At 36.8% G+C, this 24,479-nt stretch overlaps 1 protein-coding gene across 7 annotated transcripts in view; it reads left to right on the forward strand.

Moving 5' to 3' along the window:
- The window catches only part of IFNE (interferon epsilon), a 76,123-nt gene that overhangs the window by 44,177 nt on the left and 7,467 nt on the right, over positions 1-24,479 (forward strand). For 2 of the 7 annotated variants that reach the window (XM_082403152.1, XM_082403151.1), the window contains exons 1-2: positions 1-10,908; positions 13,054-13,564. The exon at positions 1-10,908 is cut by the window's left edge and continues 44,177 nt beyond it. In XM_082403152.1, coding sequence (XP_082259278.1) covers positions 3,565-4,146 — 582 coding nt within the window. In that variant the 5' untranslated portion in view covers positions 1-3,564 and the 3' untranslated portion in view covers positions 4,147-10,908; positions 13,054-13,564. Of the gene's footprint in view, positions 10,909-13,053; positions 13,565-14,334; positions 14,590-14,727; positions 14,760-23,342; positions 23,456-24,479 lie in introns of those variants that run through there. The other 5 variants (XM_082403149.1, XM_082403148.1, XM_082403150.1 and 2 more) reach the window with 5 other exon arrangements.

Genomic DNA, 24,479 nt, shown 5'->3' on the forward strand with positions numbered 1-24,479 from the left:
ATTACCATTTATAGAGCAGTTCAGCCAACAAAAGCAGAAAATAATTCTTTTGAGTTTACATGGTACAAGTCACCAATATAGAACATATTCTGAGCTATAAAATACGTCTCAATAAATTTAAATTTCTTTGACTACAACAGATTCAAATTAGAAATCAATAACAGAATGATATCTGGAAAATCCTCCAGCATTTGGAAATCAACACAATTTTACATTATTATAGTCAATTGGATGAAAATGATGTGAAAGTCTTGATTGCAGATTAGAGATTATTCTCATTTATCCTTACAGTGTTTTCCTGAAGCTCTGCATTAAAGATTTATAGATTTATGTTGCGATCAGGTCAAAAATCTGTTGTCTAGATAGAGTAATCAGAATGTTATCAAAACAGGTATTATTCCTTTTGTATATTATAAATAATCATAGGTCTTTGTTGAGAGAGAGAGAGAAACAGAGACACAGATAGAGAAAGAAGGGGCAGAGAAGGAAGAGGAGAAGAAGGAGGAGAAAGAGGAGAAGAGGGAGAAGAAGAAATTTCAAAAACACTAGTGGAGTTGCTGCCACAATAAAAATTTTTCAGATATAATGAGATCAGACCCTTCCAGAAACCCAGAGCAACTCAGCTTATCCTCAAAAGAGCCACAAGAAGATTAAAATGTTGAATTTTTAATTCCTATCTTCTGTTCTATCTGTAAAAATATTTTACCATAACTATCTGTGAATCCCCAGGAAGAATGTGGCTGATGAAGTCATTTGTTAAGTAGAAGTAAACTAATATGCATTAGTTATTTACCATAGTTTAGACACCATACTAGATTTTTATTTATAATCTTATTATCTGCTAATCCTCAAAAATGTTTTATAAATTAGAGATGAAAAAACTGAGTCAGAAAGGAATTAAGTAACTTGCACAAAGTCACACAGCCAGCAGATGGTAGAGAGAATATTCCATTCCAGGTCTTTGTGACTTCAAAATCCAAATTCCGTAATTCAGATGATAATATATAACAGATTTCCTTCTTTTTCCCTAGCCTTTCCTTAAGCAATTGGCTTCTCTAGCAGCCAGTGGGAAAGAACAGAGCCCTTAGTTCACTGAATCACTTTATAAAGTTACTGGTTGCCCTAGGAGATGTGAAAACATGAAAGAAGTATTTGTCATCCTGATGGACACCATGGTCCCAAGCAGAGGAACACTATGTACAGATGTCAAATAACCAGTAAGTCTAGTGGAATTACTAGGTAATTTTTGATCCTGTGAAAAGTTTAAAAACTTTTCAAAGAGGACATGCTTTACAGAACAATATCCAGTACAAGCTGTGCCTAGCTTAGATGCTAAGTTTGTAGTCATAGGCCCAAGGTTTAACATGACATTACCTACCTTTGAACAGAGTTAATACTCTGTCCAGTTTGGTGTGAAGCTTTCTTTTCTTTCCAACTCCCACTCCCTGACATCAGTTTAAAGCCTATTTACCTTGTTAGCTCAGATAAGAGATTTCTGTAATTTGACTCTCATGGACCTGGATCTGAAAGTTCAAATTCCACAGCACCCAAAATGTTAGAAACCTTTTGATCGATGTGATTGAACTTTTGTACGGGAAAAGATTCCTCCATGGAGCATGTTGACTCCGTTTATTTCAGCTTATTAATACCAGACTGACTAAGTGACACCAGCATATAGCTGAGCTGGTAGATAATGAGACCACACATGTTTACAGTCTCTTTTCAACACTTGTGATCTCACCCAACTGCCTGCAGAGAAATGGTCAGATATAAGATGTAACATCTTGTATTACTTTGTGGTAGAGCACATTGTCACTCCAAGTCAACACAGGTTTATTAAGCTCCTATTATAGTTGTATAGACAGTAAAAAAGATGAATGTTTATTCCATTCTATTAAGAGGTTTTAATGTTGGAAGGTTGTAAGACAGGTAAATAAATAACCATATATAAGGCAGACCAAGAAAAGTGTCTTAAAAGGTGCAAAGTGCTGTGAGGATCCAGAGAAGAGATTAAAGCTCCTTGGGGAGAGATCTAGACCCTAAAGGAGAAGTAGTCCTTAGTCCTTGGACAGACAGGTACTGGGAGTGAAGGAGGCAACAAGTGATGTTTCAGAGAGAGAAAATATCATTAATACACACACACACAAGTCTAGCTATATTAAGGGAATAGCACATCATTAACTTTATTTGGAATTCAGGTTCCCTCATACTACATTTGGAGCAATCTTATCTAAGATTGGAAAGGTTGATTGGGGGTTTATTCTGGAGGACTTAGATATGGAACTGGGAATTTGTAATTCAAGAAGCATTACTGATGTAAACTAGTCACATTGATTTACCATAGTTATTGGTACCCTAGGGAATATAGACTAACCAACTGCTCCCAAACTCTTTTCACGTATAATTTTTATCATTTATAATGGTTACATAGCATTTCATTATGTGGATTTACCAACATTTATTTAACCATCCCCCTATTGTTGGACCTATAGGCTGTCTCTAATATTCTGCAATTGCAATAATTTTTTAATGACCTTCTTTTGCTAATATTTTCTCTTTTATATTACTTCCATAGGCTAGAATCTTAGATGTTAAACTGCTTGGATAAGACGCAAAACAATTTAAGATTGCTGATACATATCTTAAGATTAATTTGCTCAAGGATTTGTGCAAATTTACAGTTCTACTTGAGGTTTCAAATTTAGTAGTGTTAAAAAGGAGACAGCAGACCCAAAATGGAGTTACTTGTGCTAAACCCCATGTCAGTAAACCAAGACTTAATATTTAACTTAATTGCCGTTTCCACAGCCCAGGAATGTAACCTTTAACCAGTCAACCTAGAATTACCTGGTTAGCGCTAGTGAGGTAATCTTCCGTATAGGCCCCTCCATTCCCCTTAGAAAGGCAACCTTGCCTGAGACAATACATTTTTTGCTAATAAATTTCTTTTTTCTGCCCCCTTTCTACCTTTAAAAACCTTTCCTTTTTTACAGCTTGGTGGAGCCAGTTAATTTTAACTTTAATTTACTCAGCCTTTAATTTTACTCAGTTAAATTTTTGTTGTTTAATTTTTGCCCCTGAGTGCCTGACAGGTGCTGCTAAGCCTCTGATACATATAACTCCATGAAAGACTACTACTTTAAGAAGAAACATTTACTCTCAATAAAAGAACTTTAATAAGCTTGACCAAATGACTAAATATTTAGAAAGCATATTGTGTTGAGTGAAACTTTGTGTGTAATAAATAATGAGAGTAATAGAAGATCATTTTGGATGACTGGTCTGTAATTGCCTCAAGGAACACATACAAAGAAAACAAATTCTTTTGATTACTTCCTCAAACAGCCAACACAATGGGGAAAGTGGAGGAAATGTCCCATGAACAGTACGAATAGGGAACCAGAAAGCCTAACATGTAAACTTTGAGAAATGACAGCATTAGAAACAAAACTGCAAAAGAGATCCCCTTCCAGAATAATCTGAGATGCACGAAAGACATATAGTCACTAGAGTTGGAGCCTTATCAAGTCTGTACAGAGATGAGTGGAGTATTTGACCTTCACCATGATTAACAAACCTTTCTTTGAAATTGTGTTGGTGCTGTTGGCTTCTTCCTCTGTCTGCTCCCGAGAGCTGAAACTGGTTCTTTTCCAACAAAAGAGAGTGAACAGAGAGAGTTTAAAACTCTTGAATAAATTGCAGACCTCTTCAATTCAGCAGTGTCTACCACAAAGGAAAAACTTCCTGCTTCCCCAGAAGTCTATGAATCCTCACCAGTACCAGAAAGGACAAGCACTGGCCATTCTTCATGAGATGCTTCAGCAGATCTTCAACCTCTTCAGGGCAATTATTTCTCTGAATGGTTGGGAGGAAACCCACATGGAGAAGTTCCTCATTGAACTTCATCAACAGCTGAAATACCTAGAAGCGCTCATGAGACTGCAAGCAGAGCAGAAAAGAGACACCTTGGGCAGTGAGAACCTTAGATTACAGGTTAAAATATATTTCCAAAGGATACGTGATTACCTGGAAAACCAGGACTATAGCACCTGTGCCTGGACCATTGTCCAAGTAGAAATCAACCGGTGTCTGTTCTTTGTGTTCCGACTCACAGGAAAGCTGAGCAAACAAGGAATGGAAACTTGAACCATGTGGAGGAAGAGCCAACTGCAGGCTTTAAAAGCATAGGGTAGGTGGAGCGGTGGTAGGATTTCTCCAGACACTATTATTTCTTTTTGTTTTAAAATGGTAGTATTGCTTTGGTTTTGTGTATATATATATATTATATATAATATATATATATAATATATATATATATATATTGGTCTGTGCTTTAAGATGATGCACATTGACTACAAGTGTTTTTATTTTGTAATGTCGCTTTGTATTTTCTATCAATCTGAAATTTTTATGAGTTGAAATGAGTCATTAATATTTCATAATTGTTCTTCAAATGGGTATATTTTCATAAAAGTTGGCCAAGTAGATATAATGAAATATGTCTCCACTATAATACTTTCCTTATCATAGAATATCCATCCCAATGATTTCTTTATTTGCCAGAAATTGGTAGGAGCAATGAGAAATACTCAGAATAATTTGTATTGCAAGATCTGAAAATATCATCACACACTGAATATTTGTTCCAGGTGACACAATAGAAGTAAAGCCAAAGGACATGAACAAGCAGTTTGCAGAGGAAAACATAAATGCATGAAAAGGGTTCAACCTCATGCATAATAATAAAAAATAGAAATTAAAAGTGACTAACGTGCCATTTATAACCTATCAGATAGATGAAACCGACGAGTTCAGTTTTAAAAACACTCTTATGGAGACTTTGGGGAGGGATGCTCTTATAGTTTGCCAGAGTCCTGGAAATTGGCACAATCGCTGTGGAGGCAATTTGGTGAAATCTATTAAAATTACAGATGCATATAGTCTTTTATCCATCAAGTGCACGTCTGAAATGTGTCCTATAAAAATACTTGCAGCCATGTGAAATGACTTACATACAGTATTATTCATTGCAATGTTATATATAATATCAAAAGACAGAAAATCACCCAAATCCTTCCAATTAGAGATAGTTAAGTCATATTCACACAAAGGAAAACTATTCAGCTGGAGGAAAGAATTGGGTGCTCTTCCTATACTGAAAAAAAAAAAAAAAGCAAGATGCAGACTATATATAAAACGCTACATTTGAGATTAAAATGTAAAACACATTTTATATTTGACCTTACTTAGGTATGACTAAATAAAGAATATACCAGGAATAAGTTACAATGATGATAACCTGTATTTGGTGGAGTAGGGTAGGGAGAGAAACTAAGGGAGGAGAACAGGGTGGAAGAGGATTTACAGCATATTTTTGTATTTTAATTTTTAGCCATTTGAATGTTACAAATTAAAATAATAAAATATATCTAACAAGTCACAGTAATCAGAAATATACATGGAGGAGTCTTGTTGGTGAAAGGAAGTGTTTGGTGAAGGTTAGAAGAAACAGGACTGAGCCAGCCTGCCCTTGGGGTGGCCCGGAGCGGGGCTAGATGGGAGGAGGGCTGGATAGAAGGGCACTCATGCCAAACGAGAGGAGATGCTGGTGATGAAGGGATTCCAGCTCTTCCACCCAGGAGCTCCCCAAAATCGCCATGGAACAAATGTGAGGTCAGAGAAACTGAAGGTCACTGAGGCTTGTTAACTTTCCCACAGTCACAGCGACTTTTGCCCAATGCGAGAAGCATAGCCGTGGCCCAAAAATCTGGTGCTTATTCTACTACTTTATGTCATGTTCTGCTTCAGATTCATTGTATAATTCTAGTTAAAAGTTATCACTGGCTGTAAAAGCTTGCTGAAGAACATATTCCATTTCAGTTTAATTAATGTAAGTGTATTAACTATTGGCCAGTGCTTCCAGATTTGGATTGAAAGGAACAAGGAGGAACTGAATAGGATCCTGAGACTGAGGCAGGGTCAGCTGCAGTAGTGGAAGAGGGTGAGGAAACAGAGGCTGGGCAGTCAGGAGGAAGTCTTTGTTGGCTTCACATTTTCAGCCCACAGGTTGACCTACTTACCTTCAAGTTCACGCAGAGGTAGGGAAGTGGAGAAAGGAGAAGTATTTATCACACTCAGCTGTGTTTACAGGTTATTTGCTTCTCATGTCTTGAATTTTTGTTGTTTTCTTTAAACCAGGAACCTTTCAGAACCAAATCCATCATTTAGCATGTTATTCAGTTCTCTAGTTAATCTTGCAAGGTAGTTTCTGTTATTCTTTCCTCAGGTGAGGAGAACAAGACTTTAAAAGTCAAGTACGTAACTTGCTCAAAGTAACGCAGCAAGCCACAGAGCTAGCAAATGCCAGAGCAAAATTTCCTCCCAAGTCTGCGCGCCTTGAAAGCCTGCGTTGTATTCCTAGTCACCACAAACCTGAACGGCATTGTGCAATATCACTGGGAAATACAATGATGGCAGTAATGAGAATAATTTGCTCCTGGCTTTCCTTACCAAGTTTGCGTACTCTCATAATCTTGAATTACAGAAAGGATATTTTGCTCCCCCGAACATTTTTTTCTTCAGAACTAAGGTGAACAGAATGGAGAAGCTGCCAAGTGGAAACTTACAGCAGATGATACTCATATTTAGAAGCTAGAACCAATACTTTACATGCTAATGTTTCCCCAGACATTTAGCTTAAGTTGACATCCTGCTTGTATAACTGTTTTAACTGCCTAATACAAACTAAAAATTGCTTGCTTTTAAATATATGTACCCTTTTAAAACTTTAAAACCAGAGTTCTAAGCTTGGAGATATTGAGGAAGAGAAATACTTTAAAAGACTAGACGCCCTGCTAGTAATGCCTGGGTGAGCTCAGAGTAAAGGCAAGTTCATTTGTACTCACAGGCTGAGTCATCTGAATTATCATTATTACATCTACATGTCCTGAGCTAAATAGATTACTAAATCAAAAAAATGAGTTACTAAATAACAAGTACAGTATCGTATTTTTTCCAAATAAAATATGCATGAAAAATGTCTGAAAAGAAATACACTGAAATGTTCACAGCAGTGCCATCTGGGTGATAGAATTTCCATTCTCTTATACTCTTCAGATTAAATACTTCTCTTATGAATATGGATTCATTTTGGAGCCAGGAAAAATAAAATACTTTTATTTTTGAAATTTATAAAAAGAACAAATAGGGAATTCCCTGGCGGTCCAGTGGTTAGGACTCCACACTTCCACTGCAGGGGGCACGGGTTCAATCCCAGGGCACGGGTTCAATTCCTGGTCACGGAACTAAGATCCCACGTGCTGCATGGGGTGGCCAGAATATAAATAAATATATAAATACAAATATTTTTGAAAAGAACCAATATGGCCTCTTGTAGACATTTGGCTTAGTATGCTTATCATGTGCAGTAAATTAAGCCCCACCTCCAGCACATCAGAATCATCTGGAGGGCTTGTTAAAGCACAGATCACATGACTCCACCCCCACTGTTTCTGATCTAATAGGTCTGTGGTGGGGACTAAGTATTGGCATTTATAACAATTCCTAGATGAAGTTGATGCTGTTGGTCTTGTGACTACACAGTATTAACCATATCCCTATTTCTTGATAGCCAAGGTAGACTTTTAACAGATGAAGGCATGGTCTCCTTGAGGTTACTGATCTCATATTTTCCCACAGTACCTGGAGAGAAATGGGCATCCTATAGATAGGAGGTAGTTGGTAAGGATAGTTTTTTTCTGTCACTGCCTTTTCACAGCAGCAGATTAAATGGCTTTTTTCCCTCTTAAAGAAGCTGTAATATCCCAGTTACACCCCATAACAATAGCTGCCTTTTAAGGAAAATGATCCAAACCAAGTTTCTTTCTGTAAGAGTTTCTGTTTCTCACGCCTGTGGTTAAGTGAAATCAAAACTACAACTATAGCAGTAATTGATTGGACAAAGAATATGTTGTGGACACAAAGGAAACCACACTTCTGAAAGATAGAGGATTCCAGGGTGAAAGATGACAGGTGATTCAATAATCTCTATTGAGACGTGTAGATGTTTGGTAAATAAAGAGATTTGGGGTTCATTCCTTGAATTACTTCTAGCATTTAGCCAAAGTTTTCTCCCCTTTCCTGGAGTCTGCCTGTATTCAATGACTGGTCGATGTAGAGGTATAAAGACTCATACCCCTCACTCCACCTCAGAAGGGTCATCCCAGCTTCGGAGCTCCTCACTGTAATTGGCCAAGGCCACTTTGTGACTGCACTGCAACTCAACATTCTCTGTCTCAGTCCTCCTGGCTTCTCTTTCCTTAAGTGTTGATCCCATAGTACTCCCTAATAAACTCCTTGTATGGTCATTTTTGTCTCACAGTCTGCTTTCTCAGCACCTGAACTCCAATAGCATAACATATAGAACTTCCCTTTAGGGCCATAGAAAACCCAAACTCACATTCTATTTCTTTGGCCTGGTACATATCCTTTTTCTAATATGCGTTAATATCTCATTCTTGCTATTTATGACTCACTTAAAAATTTTCCCTTCACTGAAAGCCCTTGCAGTCTGATTTCTCTGAATCTATTTGTGCCCCTGCAGATCACAACTCTTACCGTGTCACAAACTACATTGTACTATAATCAATTACTTCTCTTTCTTTCAACTAAAGTGTGACCTACTTCACGGTAGGCAAATGACTTCTTAAGTCTTTACCTGAGCACATAACAGGGACAATCTAAATATTGAATGAATGAAGAAATTTTAAATGTATTAAAAAAAAGAAGGGATATGTCAGTACCATATTGTCACTGACAGTTGTATATGTGAGGAGACTCTGTCTAGAGATGAGAAAGTCTTGTTCACCTGTGTCTGCCAAGGGGTAAAGTGTTTATTTTTGTTTTTCAGTTTCTCTACTTTTCCTGGATGGGATATTTGGATAAGCTATTTCTTGGAGTAAAAAGTGAAGTAACTATCTTTCTCTAATGAAAGGGTGGTTTTTAACCTTATATATTAAGGGCATAATAAAGTAATGGCATGATACGTAGGGCAGAAGTCCAGGCAGGAGCCTCTCTTCTGATTGTTCTGGTCTCCTTAGACAATCCTTTTCTGAATTCACACTTCCTGGGCCTTTGATCCCTGTCAGCCTGGTGATGGTTAGTTGTGCTTTCAACTGCCAAGTAGTATAGAAACCACTGGTACCAACTTAAAATTTTTGTTCAGTTTATAGAAAGCTTAATATGTTGGAAAAATTATGAAGACAATACATGGAAGTGGTGTAAATGGCTCAATTTTATAGTTGTATAAGGTGTAACACTCTTCCCATTGTTCTATTCAAAAGGCAACTTGTTATTGTCCAGAATGGGTGGTCACTGGATCAGTTTTTCTACCAACTATTAGTAAAGACTTGATGGCAATTTTCCTCATTTCTTTGGATTGTATTCTTGAAACATTATGGATAGTCAGGAGATAGCCAGCATGTAATGAATATTTAGAGATAAATAGCCAGAGTCACATTGCAAGTATTCAGGGAAGGGATCATAACACCAAAACAGTCCCATGGGTTTACCTTAAATGCAAGAGGAATCCAGCTTCTTAGAAGTGTGGAAACCTGTTCAGCTAAGTTTTCTTCACTGAAGGTGGAGATGTGTACCTCTTAGCAACAGTGGAGCAAGTTTGAATAGAACAAAAGGCAGGTTCCCTTGACCCATAAATCATGTAACTTTTTCTGTGTAAGAGAGCTAAGTGCACATTGTTTTAGTGAAATTTATTCCAAGTTAAGTTTCAGTATAAGCCTTGTACTAAATAAGACATAGATCCCTGGGAGAAATTTAATTATTCTAAATAGCAGAGGTTCATTTGGGTTCATGTCAGATGAACAAGGTGGTTATCAATCTGATCAAAACAGAGTTAGTTTGAGAGCATTAAGAACTGAATTCTAGCTGGTGTATTATTCAGTATGACAGACATTTTTTAAGTAACATCTCCTAATCTATTCTCACTCCTTGGGAGGGAGGGACAAGTGGAGGAGGAAAAGGCTGGATGGAACTGGGAAGGAAAAAAGCATATTTCCAGAGCAAATTGTGCTATTACAGGAAAAATACCTTGAAGTCCCCACTTTTGTCTAGTAGAGGGGTAGGGGAAAGAGGACACACTGTGGGTGGGATAGTGTTCAGGAGCTGAAATGAATAAAATAACAGAAATGTCCCCCAAATGCCTCTAGCTAAGTGGATTTCTACCATGGATTGCAATTAGAAGGGCAAAGAGATGAGTTTGGACATATCAGGGATTCCGTTGTAGCATTCTACAGGGAAATTGTCTCAGAAGATACCAGATCAAGGGTCCCGTGGAAGAAATATGTTAGAATTTCCATCAGTAGGTTCATGCCGTAAGTTCTAGGCACAAAGTTCCCTGGAGCACTTGGGGTCATATCTGAGGCCTTGAACATCAAAAACCACATGTGGCATTATATACACGTGGGGTAGAGTGTAAGATTCCAGAGGAAAGATTTCTTCCCCAAAGCATTTCTCTGATTGTCATGTGTTGTCTTGTGCAACTAATGCCTGACATATTAAAAATAAAAAGTCAAATGAAAACAAAAATCACTAACTGTCCTTCTCTTTCACAGCATTCGGGGGTGTGGTTATAAGGGTTGGGCCACCGGAGATCCTAGTGTCAAACCCCATGGCTTTGTCAAAGCTGACCTTCTACTCCCAAGCAGAATTACTGTGATTGGACCAGGTTGTGGTCCTCAGGATGTGTTCTTCTTAGAAGCTCCCTTGTCATCTCATGCAAATGGAACCCTGTGAGCCCACTCTAAGACCCCTGACACAAGCCACACTGGTATGAATCCAAGGACAACACTAATTAAGCTCAAGCTAGGCATCTTCAGTACATAAGGAAAAAAGGTAAAATATAATACATTTATTATATAAATATATTTAGGCAATTCAGATGATGATATCATATCCTGAATAAACATTGAGTAAACTGTGAAACCCATACCTAGTAACATGTTTTTGAAGAAATAGATACACCCCCTACCAGGGTACTAGCTCTGCTTGAGCCTTAATTCTCCCTGAGCTGGGCTCAGACTCGGGGGTATAATAGTCTATGCAAGAAGGAGACCTCACAGCTTCTGTACCAAAAGAGAATCTTGCTTCTTTTATGCCTGGAGAATAGGAAGGACCTATTTTTTTTTTTTTTAAGTTGGTACTGGCACAAAAATAAACAAATAAAACTGCTTTAAGATACCTTGCATACTCATGTATATATGAGAACTGATAATTGAATAATGGTTGTTTTTAAACTAAATGGGGAAAGCTTGACTGATGCAATAAATATTGTTGGGAAAATAGGATATCTGGGAAAAAATTAGATTCCAAATCTCCCACAGTACACGAAATGAAATTTGATGTATACAGAATAAGAGGCAATAAGAGGGTTGGCTCTGAAGGCAGATCACCTGGGTTTCAATACCAGCTTTGCCATACACTGCTTTATGGCCATGAGCATGTTACTCTGCATCTCTGTGTCTCAGGTCATCCAGCTGTTAAGTGAGTATAATAAATCACTGAATGGTTATGGTTATAAATATATGAAACAAAAACAAACATTAAATACTAAAAGAAATGTGTATATAAAAAGTTTTTAAATTTTCAGATAGGAAAGCTCTTCCTGAGTGATGTGAAACACAAGGCTAAAAGGAAATGAGCAACACATTTTAATACATGAATTAAAAACAGAAGTCTCTCCAATACAGAACTATCAAGAAAATGTAAAGACGTGAAAAAAATCTTAAAACATGCAATAGAATAATAATATTTTCAATATAAAAAGAGCTCAAAAAAGTTTAACCCAATAGCAACATGAGCAAGAAATATTGAGGTAATTTTCAAAAGCAGTAATAGCTACAAGTAGATAGTATACATGTGCCAAATAATCAGCCTTCCTAGTGATCATGGATTTTTCATATAAATGAAAAATATGATAAAGAACAAGATAGCTTGGTGATGGTTGGGGTAAGAGCCCACACCTATACACAGTAGAAACATGAAATTTTTAAAAAATCAGTAATTAATTTGGTAAAAATTACCAAAATTTTTGAACCACTGGACTCACCAAATGCAGTTCTAGGTACTTATATTACAGAAATATTCTGTCCATACCCCTGCCCAAATATGAATATGAATTTATTTATAGCAACCCTATTTATATAAAAGGGAATTGTAGTCAAATTAATGTGCTATTATAGAGGATTGGTTAAGTAAACACTGATCCCTTCATATTATGGAATACTACACAGCAATTAAATTCATTTAGGTAAAGAATAGTCACCTAAATCCAAGCTTGTTCATAACATATTGAATGATGTTGAATGAAAAAGCAAATTAAGGAATAAGAATGATTACACTGGGGAAAACTGATGTCTCATTATTCCTAGAGAGTGCGATTTGATGGAATGGAGGGTAGAAATGAGATCTTTAAACTCCATTTTAATTTTTGGAACCTAGGTATCTTTCCCTTTTTTTTTTTTTCTTAGTTATGTGTTTAAAATTGACTCTTTTAAATTGTGTCCAGTATTTCTGTTTTTCTGAAAAAAAGGGGGCTTGTCTTAGCTCAGTCTCCCAAAGTTGGTACTAGAAGATGACTCCTGACTTTATATCACCAGGGACAGTATGGAGGAACCACTTCACTAGACTTTGTTAAAAGGTGAAGGTGGAACAGACAGAATTTTGGATAAAAATATTTTCCTGATATATAAATAAGAAAATTTTAATATGTTTCTCATTTAATGAATAAAACCATTGATATAGCTTTAAATAAGAGTAAGTAACTGACTCCTGAATGCTGATTTTTTTCTTTACTATATGGTTTTTCATAGTAGTTTATGGATGAATAAAGTACATCCTGATTGTTTTCTCCAGCACTATCCTAGATCTTGGATCTATGTTTCTGCACCTCTTGGTATTAACTTATTTTCTCTTTAGAGCAAATATTTTCACTAAAAAGGATTTCTCTAACTCAGTATCTTGCTTCAAACTTACCTTTAGCACTTCCAGGAATTGTTGAATAAGTTACAGCAGAAATTTCTCTACATGTATCTATTCCAATCAGAAGGGATGCTCTTGGATGAAATTAACACGAAGGAAGAACTTCTGGGATGCAAGTTAGGGAAGTAAGACATTAAGAAAAGGACTTCTGGTACAGAATTAGCCAAGATCTCTTACCTGCAGGAAGTATGAACCTACAACAAAACTCTACTAACTCAGAAGGATCCTGCAGCAGTCCAAAAGACCATTGTGGTGTTGCCAGACTAACCAGGTTAAAAAAACTCAGAAGATTATGAACTTACTTGCATCTCTAGCTTACTTACATCTGTAGCTTTCTTGCAAATTTTTAAAATATGTATTTCAGTATCAACAAGAAAATGAGAAAGTATCTTCACACTTTGTGAAACTGCACTTCACAGAAGAAGATATAAACTGCACTTCACAGAAGAAGATATCCAAACCATCGATAAACTTGAAAAAAAGTGATCATCATCGTGACTGCTCATGGGATGTAAGTTGTTAAAGCCAAAATCTCATACCACAACACACACATCAGAACAGCTAAAACTAAAAATATTAAATTAAAAAATTAAAAATACTGACATACAATTGTTGATGATGGGAGTATAAATTATTAAAACTTTTGAAAAGTGCTTGGTAGATTCTATAAAGATAAGCATGTATATACCCTGTGACAAAGCCACTCCACTTCTGGGCATATATCCAATAGAAATTATTGCTTAGATCCACCAAAAGAAATGTCCAGGTATGCTCACAGAAGCCATAATCATAGTAGCCCCTACACATGCCAAAGAAAGCAAAAGTACATTAATACTAGAATTGACACATATATTTTGATCTATTCAAAAAACATAGTACATAACAATGAAAATAATGAATTATTGATACACAAAACCAATATGGATGATTTCACAGACATAGCATTGAGTGAAAGAGCTAGATATAAATAAAGTATCTGAAGTGTGTTTTCATTTATAAGAAGTTCAGAAATTGGCAAAACCAATCCATGGTGATAGAGGACTCAGAGTGGTTAGATTTATGGTGGAGTGTTCATTAATAGGGCTCAAAGGTAGTCTTACTTTTACCTTAAGGAACTGTATTTTCTACTTACTATAATAATTTTGCTTCCTTTTTTTTTGCTTCATATTTATGGTTATTATTCCACCACAATATTAAATACTAGAAGAGAGGTAGGTATTGTTGTCTTTTACCTAATTTTTAGGAAGAATACAGGCGTATCTTCTTTATTGTGCTTCGCAGATGCTGCATTTTTTACAAATGGAAGATTTGTGACAACCCAGCGTTGAGCAAGTCCATCAGCACCATTTTTCAAACTTTGTGTCTCTGTGTCAGATTTTGGTAATTCTCACAATATTGCAAACTTTTTCATTATTATTATATTTGTTATGGTGATTCATGATCAGTGATCTTTGATGTTACTATTGCAAAAATTATGACTCACTGAAGGCTCAGATGATGGTTAGCATTTTTAGCAATAAAGTATTTTTTAATTTAGGTATGTGCGTCATTTTTTTAGACATAGTGTTATTGCACACTTAATAGACTACAGTATAATATAAACATAACTTAGATGCACTGGGAAACCAAAAAATTTGTGTGACTCACTTTATTGCAATATTGGCTTTATTGCAGTGGTCTGAAACTGAACCTGCAAGATCTCTGAGGTATGCCTGTATTCCAGTTTATCATTTCTCCAGTTTATAAAGAAAGCTGCTTGATATTATTCTCATGTTTCTGTTTATTTCTCATCAGTTTGGAATTTTTAAAGATGATGCATATAATTTCTTTTTTTTTTTACAAATATCACATCAAAATATTTGAGATGAAAGTTTATTTTTCTCATGTTAAATACTGATGAATAGATTGTTTTGAATTGTTCCCAGTAGTTGGATCAAAAATCCATGTTACTGGTTGCCTTATCAATTATGGTAACCAACTTAGAAAAAAATTGTACAAAAATCTTCCAAGTGCCATTGTATTCAAAAATCAAATATATTTACAGAAATCTAGAATAAGTAAATAATGTAAAAATGAAGAGGAAAAGGTAAGCTTTAAAATGGCGATGTCAGCCTGTGTTGTTATATACTACGTAATCTGACCATATCAGGCATCCAATGTAATTTAAGGGAAGTTCTGGAATTCTTTCCATTCTGATTTTAATAACATATCTTTGTCCTCTGGTGTCTCTTTGCTAAGAAGTATATTTGAATGGCTGAGTGCTGGTAAAAAAAAAGTCTTAATTATGTTCATTAAGGATGAACATAACATGGTGTTATGTTAACTAACCAAATGCACTAAGACATATGGATACCTGGACTTAATTTATTTGCTTACTGTTGACACGGTAAGCAAGTGCCTTCTATGGCTAATGTTATTCTGCCCTCTACTGGTTCAAATTGAAATCCCTAATTTAGATACATTCCAGGAAAACAGCTTTAAGGTAGAATTTTAATGAAATTTTCCCCTTAAAAAGAAAACAAGCAAAGGAGATTGGTTCAAGATGGCAGAGTAGAAGGATGTGCACTCACTTCCTCTTGTAAGAGCACCGCAATCACAGCTAACAGCTGAACAAACATCAACAGGAAGATACCCCACATCCAAAGACAAAGAAGAAGCTGCAATGAGACAGTAGGAGGGGCGCAATCACTATAAAATCAAATCCCATACCCGCTGGGTGGGCGACCCACAAATTGGAGAACAATTATACCACAGGAGTTCTCCCACTGGAGTGAAGGTTCTGAGCCCCACGTCAGGATTCCCAGCTTGGGAGTCTGGCAAGGGGACTAGGAGTCCCCAGGGAATCTAACTTTGAAGGTCAGTGGGATTTGACTGCAGAACTTCCACAGGACTTGGGGAAATAGAGACTCCACTCTTGGAGGGCACACACAAAGTCTTGTTTGCACCAGGACCAAGGGAAAGGAGCAGTGACCCCATAGGAGATTGAATCAAACCTACCTGCTAGTGTTGGAGGGTCTCCTGCAGAGGCATGGGGTGGCTGTGGCTCATTGCAGGGACAAGGACACTGGCGGCAGCAGTTCTGGGAAGTACCCATTGGCATGAGCCTTCCCAGGGGCCGCCAATAGCCCCACCATATAGCCTGTAGGCTCCAGTGCTGGGTCGCCTCAGGCCAAAGAACTAACAGGGAGGGAAAACAGCCCCACCCATCAGCAGACAAGTGGATTAAAGTTTTACTGAGCACAGCCCTGCCCACCAGAGCAAGACCCAGCTATACCCACCACTAGCCCCTCCCATCAGGAAGCTTGCAAAAGCCTGTTGGATAGTCTCATCCACCAGAGGGCAGACAGCAGAAGCAAGAAGAACTATAATCCTGCAACTTGCAGAACGAAAACAACAATCACAGAAAGTTAGAAAAAATGAAAAGGCAAAAGATTATGTCCCAGATGAAGGAACAAGATAAAACTCCAGAAAAACAACTAAATGAAGTGGAGATAGGCAACCTTCCAGAAAAGGAGTTCAGAATAATGATAGTGAAGATGATCCAGAATCTTGGAAAAAGAATGGAGGCAGTGATTGAGAAGATGCAAGAAATGTTTAACAAAGACCTAGAAGAACTAAAGAACAAACAGAGATGAACTGAAATGAAAAATACACTAGAAGGAATCAATAGCAGAATAACTGAGGCAGAAGAACGGGTAAATGACCTGGAAGACACAATGGTGGAAATCACTGCCATGGAACAGAATAAAGAAAAAAGAATGAAAAGAAATGAAGACAGCCTAAGAGACCTCTAGGACAACATTAAATGCAACAACATTCTCATTGTAGGAGTCCCAGAAGGAGAAGAGAGAAAGGACCTGAGAAAGTATTTGAAGAGATAATAGCTGAACTCCTCCCTAACATGGGAAAGGAAACAGTCAACCAAGTCCAGGAAGCACAGAGATTCCCAAGCATGATAAACCCAAGGAGGAACACGCCAGGACACACAGTAATCAAACTGACAAAAATTAAAGACAAAGAAAAAATATTGAAAGCAACAAGGGAAGAACAACAAATAACATACAAGGGAACTCCCATAAGGTTATCAGCTAATTTCTCAGCAGAAACTCTGCAAACCAGAAAGGAGTGGCACCATATATTTAAAGTGATGAAAGGGAAGAACCTACAACCAAGAATACTCTACCCAGCAAGGCTCTCATTCAGATTTGATGGAGAAATCAAAAGCTTTACAGACAAGCAAAAGCCAAGAGATTTCAGCACCACCAGACCAGCTTTGCAACGAATACTAAAGGAGCTTCTCAAGGCAGGAAACACAAGAGAAGAAAAAGACCTATGAGAACAAACCCAAAACAATTAGAAAATGGTAATAGGAACATACATATCAATAATTACCTTAAATGTAGATGGATTAAATGCTCCAACCAAAAGACATAGACTGGCTGAGTGGATACACAAAGAAAACCTGTATATATGCTGTCTACAAGAGACCCACCTCAGACCCAGAGACACATACAGACTGAAAGTGAGGAGATGGAAGAAGGCATTCCATGCAAGTGGAAATCAAAGGAAAGGTGGAGTAACAATGCTCATTTCAGACAAAATAGACTTTAAAATAAAGACTGCTATAAGAGACAAAGGACACTACATAATGATCAAGGGATCAATCCAAGAAGAAGATATAACAATTGTAAATATATATGCATCCAGCATAGGAGCACCTCAATATATAAGGCAAGTACTAACATCCATAAAGGGAGAAATCGACAGTAGCACAATAATAGTGGAGGACTGTAACACCCCACTTTCATCAATGGACAGATCATCCAGACAGAAAATCAATAAGGAAACACAGGCCTTAAATGACACATTAGACCAGATGGACTTAATTGATATTTACAGAGTATTCCATCCAAAAGCAGCAGAATACACATTCTTCTCAAGTGCACATGGAACATTCTCCACATGCTGGGCCACAAGGCGAGCCTCAGTAAATTTAAGAAAATTGAAATCATATCAAGCATCTTTTCTGATCACAACACTATGAGGTTAGAAATAAACTACAAGAAATAAGCTATAAAAAACACAAACACATGGAGGTGAAACAATATGCTACTAAGCAACCAATGGAGCACTGAAGAAATTGAAGAGGAAATCATAAAATACCTAGAGACGAATGAAAATGGAAGCACAATGATCCAAAACCTATGGGATGCAGCAAAAGCATTCTAAGAAGGAAGTTTATAGCAATACAAGCTTACCTCAGGAAATGAGAAAAATCTCACATAACAACCTCAACTTACACCTAAAGCAACTAGAGAAACAAGAACAAACAAAACCTAAAGTTAGTAGAAGGAAAGAAATCATAAAGATCCGGACAGAAATAAATGAAATAGAGGCAAAGAAAACAATAACACAGAGCAATGAAACGAAAAGCTGGTTCTTTGAAAAAATAAACAAAATTGATAAACTGTTAACCAGACTCATCAAGAAAAAAAAGGGAGATGACTCAAATCAATAAAATTAGAAATGAAAAAGGAGAAGTTACAACTGACACCACAGAAATACAAAGGATCATAAGAGAATACTACAAGCAACTGTATACCAATAAAATGGACAACCTGGAAGAAATGGACAAATATTTAGAAAGGTACAGTCTCCCAAGACTGAACCAGGAAGAAATAGAAAATATGAACAGACCAATCACAAGCACTGAAATTGAACCTGTGATTTTAAAACTCCCAGCAAACAGAAGTACTGGACCTGATGGCTTCACAGGCAAATTCTATCAAACATTTAGAGGGGACCTAACACCTACCCTTCTGAAACTGTTCCAAAAAATTGCAGAGGAAGGAAAACTCCCAAACTCATTCTATGAGACCACCATCATCCTAATACCAAAACCAGAAAAAGATACCACAAAAAAAAAGAAAATTGCAGGGCAATATCACTGATGAACATAGATGCGAAAACCCTCAACAAAATACTAGCAATCCGAATCCAACAATACATTAAAAGGATCATACACCATGATCAAGTGGGATTTATCCCAGGGATGCAAGGATTTTTCAATATCCTCAAATCAATAAGTATGATACCCCACATCAACAAATTGAAGAATAAAAACCATATGATCATCTCAATAGATGGAGAAAAAGCTTTTGACAAAATTCAGCACCCATTTATGATAAAAACTCTCCAGAAAGTGGGCATAGAGGGAATCTACCTCAACATAATAAAGGCCATATATGACAAACCTACAGATAACATCATACTCAATGGTGAAAAGCTGAAAGCATTTCCTGTATGATCAGGAGCAAGACAAGGATGTCCACTCTCGCCACTTTTATTCAACATTGTTTTGAAAGTCCTAGCTGTGGCAATCGGAGAAGAAAAAGAAATAAAAGGAATCCAAATTAGAAAAGAAGAAGTTAAACTGTCACTGTTTCCAGATGACATGATACTATACATAGAAGATCCTAAAGACACTACCAGAAAACTACTAGAGCTCATCAATGAATTCGGTAAAGTCGCAGGTTACAAAATTAATACACAGAAATCTGTTGCATTTCTATACACTAACAACAAAAGATCAGAAAGAGAAATTCAAGAAACAATCCCATTTACTATTGCATCAAAAAGAATAAAATACCTAGGAATAAACCTACCTAAGGAAACAAAAGACCTATACTCTGAAAACTATAAGATGCTGATGAAAGAAATCAAAGAAGACAGTAACAGATGGGAAGAAATACCATGTTTGTGGCTTGGAAGAATCAATATTGTCAAAATGACTATACTACCCAAGGCAATCTACAGATTCAATGTAATCCCTATCAAATTACCCATGGCATTTTTCACAGAACTAGAACAAAAAAATCTTGAAATTTGTGTGGAGACACAAAAGACCCCAAATAGCCAAAGCAATCTTGAGAAAGCAAAATGGAGCTGGAGGAATCAGGCTCCCTGACTTCAGACTATACTACAAAGCTATAGTCATCAAAATCGTATGGTACTGGCACAAAAATAGAAATATAGATCAATGGAACAGGATAGAAAGCCCAGAAATACACCCATGAACCTATGGCCAATTAATCTATGACAAAGGAGGCAAGACTACACAATCGTGGAAAGATAGTCTCTTCAACAAATAGTGCTGGGAAAACTGGACAGCTACACGTTAAAAAAATGAAATTAGATCATTCTTTAACACCATACACAAAAATAAGCTCAAAATGGATTAAAGACCTAAACGTGAGACTGGACACTGTAAAACTCCTGAGGGAAACATAGGTAGAACTCTCTCTGACATAAATCTCAGCAATATCTTTTTCAATCCATCTCCCAGAATAATGGAAATAAAAATAAGTGGGACCTAATTAAACTCAAAAGCTTTTTCACAGCAAAGGAAACCATAAACAAAATGAAAAGACAACCCACAGATTAGGAGAAAGTATTTGCAAGTGATGTGACTGACAAGGGATTAGTCTCCAAAATTTCCAAACAGCTCATGAGGCTTAATATCATCAAAACAAGGAACCCAATCAAAAAATGGGCAGAAGACCTAAATAGACATTTCTCCAAAGAAGACATACAGATGGCCAAGAGGCACATGAAAAGATGTTCAACATCACTAATTATTAGAGAAATACAAATCCAAACTACAATGAGATATCACCTCACACCAGTCAAAATGGCTATCATCAAAAAATCCACAAACAATAAATGCCAGAGAGGGTGTGGAGAGAAGGGAACCCTTCTGCACTGTTGGTGGGAATGTAAATTGGTACAGCCACTATGGAGAACAGTATGGAAGTTCCTTTAAAAAATAAAAATAGAGCTACCATATGACCCTGGGCACATATCTGGAGAAAAGCATGGCCCAAAAGGATACATGCACCCCCATGTTCATTGCAGCACTGTTCACAATAGCCAAGACATGGAAGCAACCTAAATGTCCATCGACAGAGGAATGGATAAAGAAGATGTGGTACATATACATACAATGGAATATTACTCAGCCATTAAAAAGAATGAAATAATGCAATTTGCAGCAACATGGGTGGATCTAGAGATTGTCATATTGAGTGAAGTAAGTCAGACAGAAAAACAAATATCGTATATTAACGCATATATGTGAAATCTAGAAAAATGGTACAGGTGAACCGGTTTGCAAGGCAGAAATAGAGACGCAGATGTAGAGAACAAACGTAGGGACACCAACGGGGGAAAGCAAGGGGCGGGGTGGTGGTGTGATGAACTGGGAGATTGGGATTGACATGTATACACTAATATGTATAAAATAGATAACTAATAAGTATCTGCTGTATAAAAAAAATAAAATAAAGTGAATGCTTTAACTCAAGTCCTATTTTAAAAACCCTTTAAAAAAGTAAAATGGATAACCAACAAGGACCTACGGTATATAGCACAGGGAACTCTGCTCCATGTTATGTGGCATCCTGGATGGGAGGGGAGTTTGGGGGAGAATGGATACATGCATATGTATGGCTGAGTCCCTTTGCTGTGCAGCTGAAACTATCACAACATTGTTAGTCGGCTATACTCCAATATAAAATAGTTTTTAAAAAATCATGAAAAAAAAACAAGCAAAAAATAAAACAAACAGTATGGAAAATTTGATGTATATACATCATCAAATAATCAGAGCAGAAATATTTTGATCCATGTAAGATTTCAGATTTACATTGCTTAGCACATTATGTCGTTCAAAAGCTTTCAAAGCTGCAACATTTCAACTCAGTTTTAAGCTTTCACAACCAACAATAGCTTCAACAGTAGAGTTCAACAGTAGCTTCCCCATACCATTTTTTGAGCAGAGTAACTTATCTTCAAGCCTTAAGAGAGGAACATTTCTGAAAGCCAGAAATGGAACATACAACATATTCAGACATAAAAAAAAAAAAGCTGACAAACTTAATATTCTAAGTGCTTTGTATACACTATTTCCTTGTAGACACTAGGTTTTTTGCTGCTGTAGCCGAATAGCTTTCAACACACACACAAGAACAAAGACACACGTGTGAACCAACCCCCTACCCTCCGACACACACACGCATATACAGGCACCCATGTGTGAATGATACAGACTGGCTTCTAGACCAGCTAACCCAAATTCTCCAGATACTCACGCCTGTTTCTGCCCAGGTTATTTGTTGACCCTCTGAATAGTCAGGTGGCACTGACTGCATTCCCCCACTCTCCAGCCATTATCTCTGCAGGATGTTCTCCTATACTAAGCATTTTTCACTTGGGATGGATGTGGCTATAAACACATGTGCTTTTCAATGGTGCTTTCTAAACTGCAGCTTGCCTGCACATATTTTCATCTTTCTTTTATAGATATAACCGAAGGCATAAGTTTAGATAAGAGGCAATATCAGAACAGGATCAATATACCGTGGATGAGAGCTCCCCAGGTCTGTGACTCAAGCACTGCTGTTTTATTGTTGCAGTCTCCCTTCCTAGTTCTTGTCTATAAAAGCAAGTCCAGCCCTTTATTGGTCCATATCCTCAAATTTGTTACCATAAAAGTGTGGACTTAGCATTCTTTGACTTATGTCAGGTGCCTGCAGATTCTCCCTCATCCCAAGAACTTAATATGTCCATTGGTCCTGAACAAAGAGGCTTCACTGAGATTCAGCCCCAAAATCAGCCTGGGAAATATAGGTATTCTTGTTTCCAGTGTAGGTCTCACATGGGAAAACATCAACTCCATTGCAGTTTGTGTGTGCATTGATTTAGATATAAAAATTGAACACATGAGCACATAACTTTTGAGAAATTGCATGTATGTTTACAAAATAAAGTTTTATACATTGTAATGAGAACATTTTGTTCTATAAGATATAAATAACATGTAGAAAATAAATATGTGATAAATTTAAAGCTGTCAAGCTTATAATCATTGAATATAATTCATATTTCTCTGCTTTTAAGGTCACCATTGTTGATTCTAGGCTTCAGTTTTCAGTTGGTAAAGGAACTTCTAAAATGCATGAAAACCTGAACTTTGTAAGGATCATTTTGTCACCATTTTGTGAAAGCTTAGTTTTCTTCCTTTCTTTCTTTAATTTCTTTTACAAGTTTGTTAATGAAGAGAAAGCACCTGTTGATTCCCACTGCGACAGTTTGTTAAACATGGGGTCTGTATTCTTCCCCCTTTAGGGAAAGGTTCATTCCTTGAAAGTAACTCTTCATAACCAGTCTTGAATCCTCACTTCTAGCAAGTTCTCTTCTAAATGTCTCTTTTGTCCCAAACACATCTCCAGCTGTTCTGCTACTGATGATGTCCAATGTGGAATTTCTCCAAGAGAATCTCATCCCAGACATCCTGGGCCCTTTGTACTGAAGATGCTACAGAGAAATCTCAGGGAAGACAGCGTGATGTGGACTCCTTGAAACTGCCCAGCATCCTCTGGATCTCAGAGATCAGTCAGATCTGTTTTCCAGAAATAACAGATGGGAAGCACTTGCTTTTTGTTGGAGAAACATTAAAATGTGCCTCTTGTCCAGCCCATGACCTGAGTCACCTCACAACTTGGGCAATATTTGGGGCAGAAGAATGGAAGTTCTTTAAATTCTTTAAATTTTTTTCTGTAAAGTATTTTGCACTGATTTGATAGACTTTTACAGGCAGGTTCCCAAGGAAAATGTGCATGTGTAAATGTCAAATAAAGATGTGAAAAGATGCTCAACATTACTAGTCACCAGGGAGATACAAATTAAAAGCACAATTAAATACCACTTCCTATTTATGGAAGTGGCTAAAATTAAAAAGATTGTCCATAACTAGTACTACAGAGGATGTGACATCTCTGGAATTCTCCTCCATTGCTGGTGGAAATGTCAAATGGTACAACCACTTTGGAGAATGGTTTGGCAGTTTCCTAAAATGTAAAACATATACCTTTCATATGATACAGCCGTTCTACTCTTAGATATTTGCCTGAGAGAAATGAAAGTACATATCCTCATAAAGACATACATGAATGTTCTGAGCAGCTTTATTCCTATTTAAAAACCCTGGGGAAAAAAATGTCCATCAACAAGTGAAACAATGAATTATCATAGATCCATAAAATGGAATATTTTATTGCTGAATGCAATAAAAACAATCAACTATTGAAACATAGTAAAATATGGGTGAATCTTAAAATGTTGAAGCCGAATGAAAAGAAAAAGAGCACATACTGTGTTATTCCATTTACATAAAATTGTAGGAAATGCAAACTTATCTTTAGGGACAGAAAGGGCTGACTGGCAGGGTGAGAGGTGAGGTTGGAAAGGGAAAGGGATTACAAAGGTGCATGCAGAAACCTTTGGAGGGTGACAGGCATCTTCATTATCTTAATTGTTGTGATGGTTTTATGGATATATATGTATAACTATCAAAACATGATTTAGAT

Source organism: Balaenoptera borealis, assembly GCF_965194805.1.
Source record: "Balaenoptera borealis genome assembly, chromosome: 8".
NCBI lineage: Eukaryota > Metazoa > Chordata > Mammalia > Artiodactyla > Balaenopteridae > Balaenoptera > Balaenoptera borealis.